Below are 12,395 nucleotides of genomic sequence, written 5' to 3'. Positions count from 1 at the left end.
CGCGTCGCCATGCGTTGTGAAAATAGCTGATCTACAAGCTCACAACGCCTCGCGATGCGTTGTGAAAATAGGGAGATGGGGAGAGAGAGAGAGAGGGACGGAGAGAATACTCAAATACCTTGAGTAAAAATACTTCAGAGTACTCAACATGAGTACAAATACTTAAAAGTACTGAAAAGTTGAAAAAAAGAGTAAAAACACTTAAAGATTGATGAATACACTACACATACCTAAAAGTTGATAAGAACAGTAAAAATACTTAAAAATCTGTAAAAAAAACTTTAAAGCTAATAAAGTCATTAAAAACACTTTCAAGAAAATACATTGAGTAACAATACTTAAGAGTACTTCAAATGAGTAAATACTACTACTACAAATACTCTTTTAGTACCGCCTCAATACCAGCTTCAATGCATTACTGAAATTACATTTATATGAAATACATCACAACACCCTCCTATAATATTAAAAAAACAGGCGAAGGGGTCCGCCATGTTCCACAGGGGTGCGCGGGGACCCCCAGGAAAATAAAAAAGAAATGTTGCATTTTTTTCTTTTTTCTTTTTCACTTTTGTATTTTTTTGTCCCACGCTTTTGGTACCCCAAAATAGGGGGGCGCCACGACGGGGCGCGCGCGGGGGAGAAACCGCGCGACAGGACGTGCATTAACCCCAACTTTGCAACTACTTTCGCCTGCGCCCTTCACCGGGTATGGTCTAGTTAACATAATCTACTATACGGATGGAACAAAATAACATTCATCATGACAGTGCACCTTTAAGTAATGAAAACTGACTTTTTGGTGAAATCACGCTGGACTTCCTCATGGACAAGCTGTATAATATGCACTACAGGGTACAGAGCGGTCTACGGATGTTTAATGTAGGCTACATTCCCACTCATTTTCATTTAAGTGCAGGATGAAAAAAGGATAATCAGCATCTACCATCATGCAGGGGCAAAGCCATTAGCAAGCCATCTGACCTTTGGTTTGCCTCACTGAATCAAGGACAGACAATAACCTGAACACTACCTCATACTGTACTTCTGGTCTCACACATTCAGGATAAGATGTTTATCTTATAATGCCATCACAATTATCACTATGTACTATGTCCTAGATTATCTAGCCATCATAAAAAGAAGATACACATGGTCACTGTTGAAGGGTATTTCAGTGTCTAAAATAATGTAAATAAACGTAAGAACGGTAATCTGGAATTAGAACATGATGTTCTGAATTTAAGAAATCAGATTGAGTACATTTTGGGACATAAAGAGCCACTTCAGATATTTAAAGGAGAATTTCACCCTAGGCGGTCTCGAGTAACCTGACACCGTCAAATGGAAGAAGCTTGCGATACACTTTCGTTTCACAGCGTACTTCCATCTGAGACTCCGTAGGCAGAATCGATGACAGACGGTTTTTCTTTTTTTTCAAGCTACTAGGCAGGTGATTGGATGATCCCGCCCCTAGCAGCCGCTGATTGGTTCGGAAATGCAACGACCGGGGCAGCTCAACTCCGTGTGCAATCCCAGACGTAATCTGCCGAGGGCTAAAAGTGCGATGCGATTTTGCAAAGGCAGATTCGTCTGGAACCAGGCTAGGTCTCGAGAGCGGCGGGTGGAAGTATCGCGAGACGAGATTTCAAACGTGATTTCAGTAAAACAGATTATGAACTGGGGGTCCTGGACCACTCGTATGATGTTAAAGACGGGGTGCCGTGATTTTCAGTGATCCCCCCCCCTAAAACATAATCATCAGGTATTATGGTTATACTAGGAGGAAGATTTTTTTCAAAAAAGTGTACAGAAATTGTTAAAATTATGTTTTTATGTGGACACGCCTCCAGTTCATTAAGTATACCTGGATCTCACCTTAGCACCACCCACCTGTCCTAGTCCCTCCTCCTCCTCATGCCCACACCTATTGTGTTATGATAATGAGGGGGAGGGTATATTTTTGTCACTAAAGGGCTGTTTTTCTATTTGCACGTTTGACCCTCAAGGTTTCAGCCTCCAGGTAGAAACTCAAAATAGTCAGAGAAGACATAAAACACCATACAAACACCACCAGGGGGCTTAATGAAGTTCTATCAACCTCATAGACACATGAAAAACAGAAAAAGTGCAAAACCATGGCACAACCTCAAATAACGGTAAGAAAACGCCTAGGGCGAAATTCTCCTTTAGCTGATTTAAATTGTGACTATCATGCCCCAGGTGGTGTGAGGCAAAAACACTTACCAGACAACCAGTGACAAACAGTTCATTGACCGTGCTCCTGTCAGGGTACTGTTGATTGTTGTCACAGCATGATGTACGTCAAGATGGAGATCTGAGGAGTCCCTTTGTAAACAAGACAATACATAATCAATATCTCTGAGTGGTTTGATGTAGCCTAACTTGGATGATTCAGAACATCTTTTAAGAACATCTCTTTTTGAATAGGAACAAAAACACTATGGTCTACAACAATCACTGTGTGTCTTAATCCATTGGCAGGAGAATGCACTGCCTGCAATGTCAATGAGATAATATTAATATATTTGTAGACATCACTACCTGAGCTAATGACATTGATGCTCCAGGGCAGGCAATAAACTCTTTCATTGACACTATTCACAATTCATTCCCTTGCAAAGCACTGATATGATGTAATATATAATGTTTCTACTTTCTATTGAAACTTGGGAAATAATAGTCCGCACACTGTAATTTTAAAAGAAGCTCCCAGTCTATTGAAACTTGGAACATGGAACACAATGTCACAGTTGAGGTTAGTGACATACATACAGCATTAGATCTTTTCATGTTTCTTATGCCAGGGTTGGCACTCATATTCTGTTATACAATCTTTAGTAGACAATAAGGACTGGAAACCGTTTAAAAAAAAAATCCATGTAGTTACAGTCATGGTTCTCACCAGTCTTCTTTAACTCTATGACACGATATACAGTACAACCAAAGATGGTTCAAAAATACAACTGAATCGATATACAGTACAGTACAACAGCACCCCCTGTCATGATATTGCTTAAACAGACTAGTAGATTAATACCCAAAAGATTCAGGCGTAAAAAGAGTAAAATTCGTTATGGCTCATTTCTTAAGAGTAATCATGACTAATCTATCAGTATCAATCACTTTGCTATCAGAATTGGTGACCCAATATTTGAGCACACAACAGTAAAGATTACATGTCAGAGGTGTTACGTCACTCTGTATTTCTATCCAATATGGTTCATGAAATACCCATACCCCACACCCACACCCACAATTGGGTTCAGGATATCAACAACCAACAGATCAACAACCAACAAACCTGCCATTTCCTGAAGAATCCTAACTGTCTAGGGCATTAACAGGAACTGCACACTTCATTAGATAATATCAGTCTGGCATCCTTGAAGGCAAAGTCACTTCAATTGACTCCGCTTGAGTATTATCTGCGAGGAGACAATGAACGAGGGAAAAAATAATAATTCATGTCAGAGAGAGAACAAGAGCTACTGTACATTATTAGTTGTACAGATGTCTGTATATTATTATAAAGGTAGTAAAAACGAAATAACAACCAGGTTCATAAAACATCTGGACACGGGTGCAGAAAGGTTGTGGGGAGGAATTAATTGGCATAACGACTAAATTGGGGAGAAAACTTTTATTAAAAAAATATTGGCTACTCCAAATGTATTAAAGAAAGAAGCATCAACACCAATGGGCAGAATACAAATTCAGCTTCCCTCTGTGATGGAAGAGATAGTGGTTAGATAGTTACCAGAATCATCAGTAGGAGATCTACAGTACAGCTTCTACAAATACACAAGGGAAGCAGTGGGCTTGTTATCTGGGAGACATCACACAGGATGACAACATATACTGTAATTGCTTTGCCCTTTCTGCAAGCCTTTCTCATCCTTTTATTATTTGGGGGGATATTGTCCCCTGAACCTGATCCGTGGGCCTGTGTCATCATAACATTTAATGCACATAGCTATTAGACGCATCCCAAAGAGGATGCCTGAGGTCTATAATTATTTTGTGTAAATGGGGTTATGGCAGCATTAGCTGTCACTGGCAGGGGCAAATTGCTACATGTTATCTCTGAAGGCATGTGACAAACTTGTTTCATACAGATTTTTTATATTAAACAGATTGGCTATAATTGGCTTCCAAATCATGATAAAACCTAAATTTGAATCACATACTGTATTGAGGGGCCTCTACAATGCAGAGCCAAAAGCGATTTGACTTAAGACCCACAGTTCACACACACATAAATATACTGTAAAGGTCATCATGTATATTCACTTTTTGTCAAACTTCAATCAATCAACACCAAATTGGAATCACATGTTGTACGGAGTGCACCTCCAAATGCTTTCACTTCTGCCCATACTGTATGACTCTTCAGCTTCATCGAGTCCTGACGGCAGCAATCCACAAGTGCATCATTATACCAGCCCTCTGGTCTGTCTCTTAGGACGACATTTGTCTCAACCTATGAAGATACTTGAAAATGGGTGAAGTCGTCCTTTAACATAATACGTGCTGAAGAAGTTGTTATTATTGATTACAATCAGTAACTTTAAATGAGCGTCCGCTTCAGACAGCCTCCGTCGGGGCTGTCCGAAAACAAGCACTCCCTTACGTCTCGCCTCCTACTAATACAATATTAGCAAACCGTAGACTCCTACCATTATGCACAATATCATATGGCACAAATCATGAATGCAGTGTCCAATTGCCATGGAAATTTGCATACAAACACACACTCCCAGGCCAAGGAAGACTCCACATTTTTGGACTGGCGCTGGCGGAGACCTGCGCTGCTAGGAGCGCACTTTTCTAGTTGCACCTAGTCTACTTTTAGCAACAATCTCAGACACCACACTGGAAATCACAATCTAAGTTTTTGTTGTCTTGACTTCATTGAGACACCTGACAAATGCATTGCTTGTACAAATGTGCATGATCTTCCTATTTAACTATCTCTCACACAGACTGTAAAACACTATCACCATAGGATGCTACTCCATTAATCCTCAAAGCTTTCTCAACCACCTGAACAGGAATATCAATAGGCAACACATGTCACGACCTACACAGAGAATGAAAACAGAGTAAGATTTCACATGGGCCCAGGGTACGCTAAATTAAATCCTACTCATCAAAGCTTTCTCAACCACCTGAACAGGAATATCAATAGGCAACACATGTCACGACCTACACAGAGAATGAAAACAGAGTAAGATTTCACATGGGCCCAGGGTACGCTAAATTAAATCCTACTCATTACTCACAACTTTAGCCTACCTGCCACTAGTAGTCTACTACAATTTGAAAAGCAAAATGGGGTTACAATCATCACTGGGCAGGCACAGGCCAACCATAACCATCTGAGCTGCAGCCTGGTCTTGTAGAGAGGTGCACCGAGCACATCAAACAGTCAGAATGCTACTGTTCATGGACGTCGTAGGGTAAGCTAGTACTTGGAAGTTGGACCGTGTGACACGACATGCATTTGTTCATTGCGTATAAAACAAAAAGAAAAACGTTTACACGTTAAGAGAGCACGAGGTAGGCTACGATTGGTTCTCAAAGTGGAGTCCGGGGACCCCAGGGGTCCTTGAGGGGGTTCCAGGGGGTCCCCAGTAGCCCTGGTTCAGAGCGTTAAACTCACTAACGCTCTGAACCAGGGCTAGGTCCCCAGCAACATGTGTGAACATAGCATCAAAATATTTTTTACCTTTTACACTTTGGCTATTCAAAAATAGCAGATATACAAGCTCATAGCGCGGCACCGAGTGCTGATCTATGAGCTTGTAGATCTGCTATTTTGAAAAATCTTGAAGATTCGTGCAAATCTTTGAATATATTTCTTTTAAAGCGACCATTTTAACACAAACCTTTGCTTCTGGGAGTCCCTGGCACAACATAGTTTCAGATGGGGGTCCGCGGCCAAATATATATCAATTTGGGGGTCCATGAAAAAGTTTGAGAAGCACTGGGCTACGTTACCGTGCCCATCAACATCACACCAGTCAGAATGAGGAGCCATAGGCAATCAAGATGCAGCTGTGCTCAGCGCTCACAGTCCATGCTGTACAGCGCACCGGCAGTTGGAAGGAGTCTGACTCTGTGTGGAGGCAGGGAGAAGTGACCGTTATCGGCTATATTCTGAACTGTTACGGTAGGTTTTACATTCTTGATGTAGGCAACTGTTTGTTTTCTGTATACAGCCTCCCAGGATCAATTGTTATATGTTTTGTTTTTAACTGAGTAGCCTACACAGATAGTTGTAAGGGGGAAAAAATCTTATAGGCTATGATTATGTAGGCTATGCGAAACTTATGGTTCTTAAATTATCAAATTAATTAGTAGGCTACTAGACCTACAGTTATTAATTTAGAGCGTATAGCCTATTCATTGAGAGTAATACATTGTTATGATTGAGTGATTGATTAATTAAATCATTAATTAATTCATTGCATGATGTTTTACCTCTGATATATTGCCGTGCTAGAATAATTGCACAAGAAGAATGAGCAACCATTTCAAAGCAGTAAAACCTACCTTTAGAGTTACCTACTTATTATTATGATTATGATTATTATTATTATTATTATTATTATTATTATTATATATACTAGGACAGCACAATGAGCACAAGTATCATGTAGGCTACAATCTATTACCGTCCAGTACCAAGACCACACCACCAAGCTTACAGAGCCAACTCAGGTCAAGTTGATCAATTGGGTCTCTATAGAGACATTTAGGGAACAACTTGAGGATGCTTTACATAAGGACTGCGCCTTCTTTGTGTAGCCCTTGTGTCTGCATTATGATGTTTGTTTTTTGTTCATTATATTGCACTTTATTAAAAATTATATTGTTTTTTGTATATTTTGTGATCATGTTGTACTCGGGTGTCCTTGAAAAAGAGAGTTTGCTCTCAATGGTCTTCCCTGAATAAATAAATAAAGGTAAAATACAAAAGTTGACAAAAAAGTATAGTTACAAAAAATGGGTGGTGCAGGGGTAAAGTATCTGCCCAGTGCCCACCACTGCAGAGTCTATAGACTCCTAGGGGTTTGAATCCACCGCGGTGCATCTGGCTTGGCAAGCATCTATTATAGGGGTGGGCAATTTTGATGATGGAGAGGGCCAGTTTCATAAGTATGGAAAGAGTATGCGAAGTTCCCATTCTCACTCCAGGGGGCCACCTTGCATACCTGCACTCTCACCAGGAGTATACTCACTCAAATAGCCCATGATATTAGTCATAATTTATTATTTAGTGTAACATTTATTATTGCATTTCTATTATTCTATCTATTTTATATTAACTTTATGAACCTAATATACAAATACATTGGACATAAAAAGCAACATAATTTAGTAGTACTTAAAACAGGTCATGTAAACTTGCATGTTTGGAATTGGAACAGCTGTCATTTGTATTTGGCCAGTTGACGGAGGGGAGCCGGGAGGGGGGGGTGAATTTATTATTGCACATACTCTTACGAGCTGGGGCGGGGAATTTTAAATGGGTCGAGTAGGACGAAGGCTCTATGTATGTCCAGGAATTAATTGGCAGCATTTGCAAGGACCTGGGTACTGTGCAATTTACAGCACTGCATAATATGGCATCAATTACTGTGCCTACATTATTTTAACCAAGGAATCATCAGTTTTTTTCCTGTTCCAGCACCCTGACATCGGTCTGCAGGCATGGAGGGCAGTGGCTGGGCTGCAGAGCTTAACCCCTTGTGGACAGGTGGCGTTGAACGAAACAGCACTGGTGAGGTCTTTGAGGTACCACTGCAGAATGGCTCCTCCAAGCGCAGTCCACAATTTGTCGGGGTGGAGCTACTGCAATCGTTCAAACTTCTGATCATCCCCTGCTATTCCCTGGTGGTGCTGGTGGGCGTCATTGGCAACTACCTGCTCCTCTATGTCATTTGCCGTACCCGCAAGATGCACAACGTCATCAACTTTTTCATTGGCAACTTGGCATTCTCCGACATGCTGATGTGTGTCACCTGTGTCCCATTCACGCTGGCCTATGCCTTCAACCCACGAGGCTGGGTGTTTGGCCGTTTCATGTGCTACCTGGTATATCTCATCCAACCGGTGACAGTATATGTGTCTGTCTTCACTCTCACCGCCATTGGTATAGACAGGTAAGCTGTGGTGTTACATGTGAGTAGAGATGGGACGATATGAAAATTAGGATGTCACGATTACTGTGGCCAAAATAATTGCGATTAATGATATTAAATATATAATAATCAAAATATGCTTAAAATCTTTTAAATGCCACTTTTGTTGACCACTTGCACACCAGCAAACATATTCCGGGGGTTAAACATTAGCCAAAAATAGTAGATCTACAAGCTCACGTTGCGACGCATTGTGATCTTGTAGATCTACTATTTTTGGCAAAGAGATTGATTGATTGATGTACTTTATTTAGTAAGACATGAGAACATCAGTACATGGAAGTACAAAAAATTCACAATACAAGGTCTACTAAACTGGGAGGCTCATTAAGCACTAAGCTTGTTTAAGATGAGATCCCCATGCACACAAATCATGATGACATATAAGAGACAGACAGATATACACAACTACTATACAGAATGTCATACAATCAGCTTACAGGTTACTGGTATGAAGAGTGAAAAGAAATGTACAAGAGAAAAAAAGAAATAGGGGGGGGGGGGGGGTAGGGGGGGTAGGTTAAGACTTAGACAGGGGCCAGATTTGGTGTAGACGGAAAAAAGTGGTCCTAGTACAAAGCCATCTCAGGTCCAGTGTATGATGTACAATTTCACGATAAAATAAAATCTCTGCGATATGATTATTTATGATTGTTGTGTCCAAATGCAGGACAACCAGAGGCATAACACAGTGCAGCCAATCAGTTTAATAACCAACTGGAGGGACAAGGCTTACAAACAGTGGTGAAGCAGGCAGGGGACAAACAGAGGCAGTCAGTAAAAAGGCAAATAGTCCAAAGGAGCAGGCAAAAAAAAGGACTAGTACAAGATCAAACACACAGAAACAGGCAGGACAGAATCTGAGGAGAAACTAGACAATAGAAGACTAGGGTACAGAAAGTAACAAAAGGGAAAACAGGGGAGGACAGTATACACAGGACTATTAAGGACACAGGTGAACAACAAACAACGATAATTAACACAGGAGTGGAATGCAATGTGGGTGTTGCTCATTTGAGAAGTGGTTGCTCTCTATTTTAATGACGTGACGCGCACGTCGCTTAACACCTACAGTACAGGTCACACAATGGACAATTGATATGCATATAGGCTAATTCCTATGTTAATGTACCTGGCGTGAGTCGGGAGCCTTTGTAAACTTTGATGAAGTGTGAATTTAAAGTAGTTTTAAATCTATGCGTGTGCCTGCGTGTCCCCCTGGCCAAATAAGTGGTTGCTCGGCGTGCAACCCCGTCCACTGAGCATTGCACCCCTGGTGTTGCTGGAGGGGGAGAGACAGACAAGAGAGAGACAGGCAGAGAAACAGAGTGAGAAAAACAAAAATCATGACGTGTACTGCCTGCTTAGCTTTCAAAGAATGTTCATGGAGGGGAACATACTGTAATTAATGATTTCTTAAATTATGACGGTGGAATGCCTGCTTAGCTTACAAAGAATGTTCTTGTTCTTACATACTGTAATTAAATATTTCTTCCTTTTAATCTCACTTGAGTTGTCCTTTGCAATTCATGCCTTGGGTGGTTTTAATTAAAGTCACTGAATGAAATGATTATATTCAAGGTCTACGGCTAGAGGTACTCTGATGATACCTTTAAATTTGACTTTACTGTATTGTCTGGGAAAATTGCACATACTGTAATTACCAACGAGAACAAGTAAAACATTCAGTGAGTCTATATCTGTTTGGTACCAAAACCTGAACATGCTGACAATGCATTACTTTGCAATAACCCTGGTAACACCGGGCAAGTCGTTTTCTGGTTGTTTATTAGATAAATGTAATAATTTAACTTTCCCCCCTCTGATCAGATATTATGCCACGGTGCACCCTCTGAAAAAGCGCATCTCAGTCATGGCATGTACCTATCTTCTGTCTGGTATCTGGCTGCTGTCCTGTGGGCTGGTGGCTCCGGCTGTAGCCCACACCTACCATGTGGAGTTCAAGAATGAGGGCTTCACCATCTGTGAAGAGTTCTGGATGGGTCAGGAAAGGGAGAGACTGGCTTATGCATACAGCACACTCTTCATCACCTATGTCCTACCTCTTTCTGCCCTCTGCACTTCCTACCTGTGCATCTCAGTCAAGCTTCGGAACTGTGTTGTCCCCGGCCATCGCACCCAGAGTCAAGCAGAGGCTCAGCGCACTCGCAAACGCAAGACGTTCCGTTTGGTAAGCCTAGTGGTGGCAGCCTTTGGTTTCTGCTGGATGCCCATTAGTGTGTTTAATGTGCTGCGGGACATTGACATTGATCTAATTGACAAGCACTACTTCCTGCTCATTCAGCTGCTCTGTCACCTGTGTGCAATGAGCTCTTCCTGCTGTAATCCCTTCCTCTATGCCTGGCTGCATGACCGCTTCCGAGCAGAGCTTCGTAAAATGTTCAAATGCCACCATCGCATCGGCATCCCGGCCAACAACTGCGCTACAGCCAGTGTGCTGTTGTGAAGCTCTTTACTGGGTCAGTCATATTTAAAGTCTCTTGAATGTTATTATTATTTTATTTTATTATTATTTTTGCATTTTGGCTCCAGGGAAAAGTGTAGTGCACAGTTGCATGAAAAAATACAAGAGCCTCCCTTCAACTTGTGACATTGAAAGCACATTAAAAGCACTGTGACTTGTGTACTGTGCAATATGCTACCATGGCAACAGAGTATTCAGAAATGGATTCTCATCCCTGCCATATTTTTACTTGATACGTTTTCATCCGTTTACTGTATACAGTATAACTGCTGAAAGAGAGAAAATCCAGTGATTGAGTAAGAAGTAACTACGTAGGTCGGAGTGGTTTATTGTCAGTATCAGCAGAGCAACCAGGACATCTGTTCCCATGACTATGTGCTATGGTAGCATGAAAACAATGCTCAGCAAGGCAGTTTATATCAACAGTTCCTTACCATCTGTTGGAATATTAAGTATCTATCTATCCCCACTTCAATGCAATTTCAGTACAGTGAACTTCAATGAAGAACACCCCATTTGAAGATGTTATTTAAGAATGGCTTCTTCTAAGAATGGATTAACCTAGTGTGATTTTTATGTTTAATGTTATGCTATTTCAGTTTGGAAATTCAGCTTAAATGAAATCATTCCATAAATCACTGTTGATATCAGTCTTTGTTGTTGCAGTTAGAAAAAAAAATCTGCAAGATCTTTCAAATACGAATGTATATTTATTGGAGTATATCATACGTTATTTTCTGGTTGTTATGTTGCATGTACCAGGCATGACATGCCAGTAAAGTAATTGTGTCTGTTTAGAACAGAGACAAGATACATTAGTTGTGGTCTGTTTTATTAGACATCCTGTATTATCAATTTGTTCTTTTGCTTCTAAACAATCTTCTCATACAAAACTACAAAATAAACTTTTCCCATAGCAATTCCAGAGTACCTATTTCTATGTGACATATTCTATCAGCATTAATACAACTGATTCAACTGAAGGTTGTAACATTTACCATAATTACCAAGTGCTGGCATGAATTGTTTGTTACAGACAGTAAACATTCAAGTGCCGAATATATACTATATATTTCTACTAGGTATATTGCAACATGTTAGTGAAAGCCAGCAACCTGTAAAACTATTAAAACCAAATATGTTATTAACAGGACATTCTGAAATGTCTTACTCAACATAAACATCCCATTAACAGTTAACACAGAAGGGTCCTATGTTCCCCAGTTAGAAATTCAGTTAACACATCTTAAACCCACTGTTTAAAGATAAAATATTATCCAGTTGTTGTGTCACTTTATAACTGACTAAGTACAGTATGGTAGTTATGTGCTGTTCCGCTGAGCTTATAATGCATTATAACCAGCACTTATAATACTTCATAAACCTTTTTACAAGTGGTTATGCATAATTATAAACATTTATAACAAGTGTCCATGAAGCATTATAAGTAGGGCTGTCACAATTACAACATTTAAGTTGATGATTAATTGTCACACAAATAATTGCATTAATGATTGAATTGTTTCTGTCGTTTAACATGGGAACATGAAGAAAAATAGCATTTCTGTTTGGCTTATAGGTAAACAAAAGGTGCACAGGGAAGATATGACAAATAACTTGCATAATTTAAAAACTATATTATTAAAAAAAACACGAATAGTGGAAATAGCCGATCTACA

At 40.2% G+C, this 12,395-nt stretch overlaps 1 protein-coding gene across 1 annotated transcript; it reads left to right on the top strand.

The window, feature by feature from the left end:
• The first annotated feature begins 6,135 nt into the window (after positions 1-6,135).
• Positions 6,136-10,782, top strand: prlhr2a (prolactin releasing hormone receptor 2a). The gene is made up of 3 exons (XM_084054719.1): positions 6,136-6,196; positions 7,718-8,192; positions 10,062-10,782. Exons 2-3 carry the CDS (start codon positions 7,741-7,743, stop codon positions 10,696-10,698), a joined length of 1,089 nt encoding a protein of 362 aa, XP_083910845.1. The 5' UTR covers positions 6,136-6,196; positions 7,718-7,740; the 3' UTR covers positions 10,699-10,782.
• The last annotated feature ends 1,613 nt before the right edge of the window (positions 10,783-12,395 follow it).

This window comes from Gymnoscopelus microlampas (assembly GCF_963454915.1).
Source record: "Gymnoscopelus microlampas genome assembly, chromosome: 4".
In the NCBI taxonomy this organism is placed as follows: domain Eukaryota; kingdom Metazoa; phylum Chordata; class Actinopteri; order Myctophiformes; family Myctophidae; genus Gymnoscopelus; species Gymnoscopelus microlampas.
Note: the sequence above shows the minus strand (reverse complement) of the source record. Positions and strands in the feature narration are given on the sequence as shown.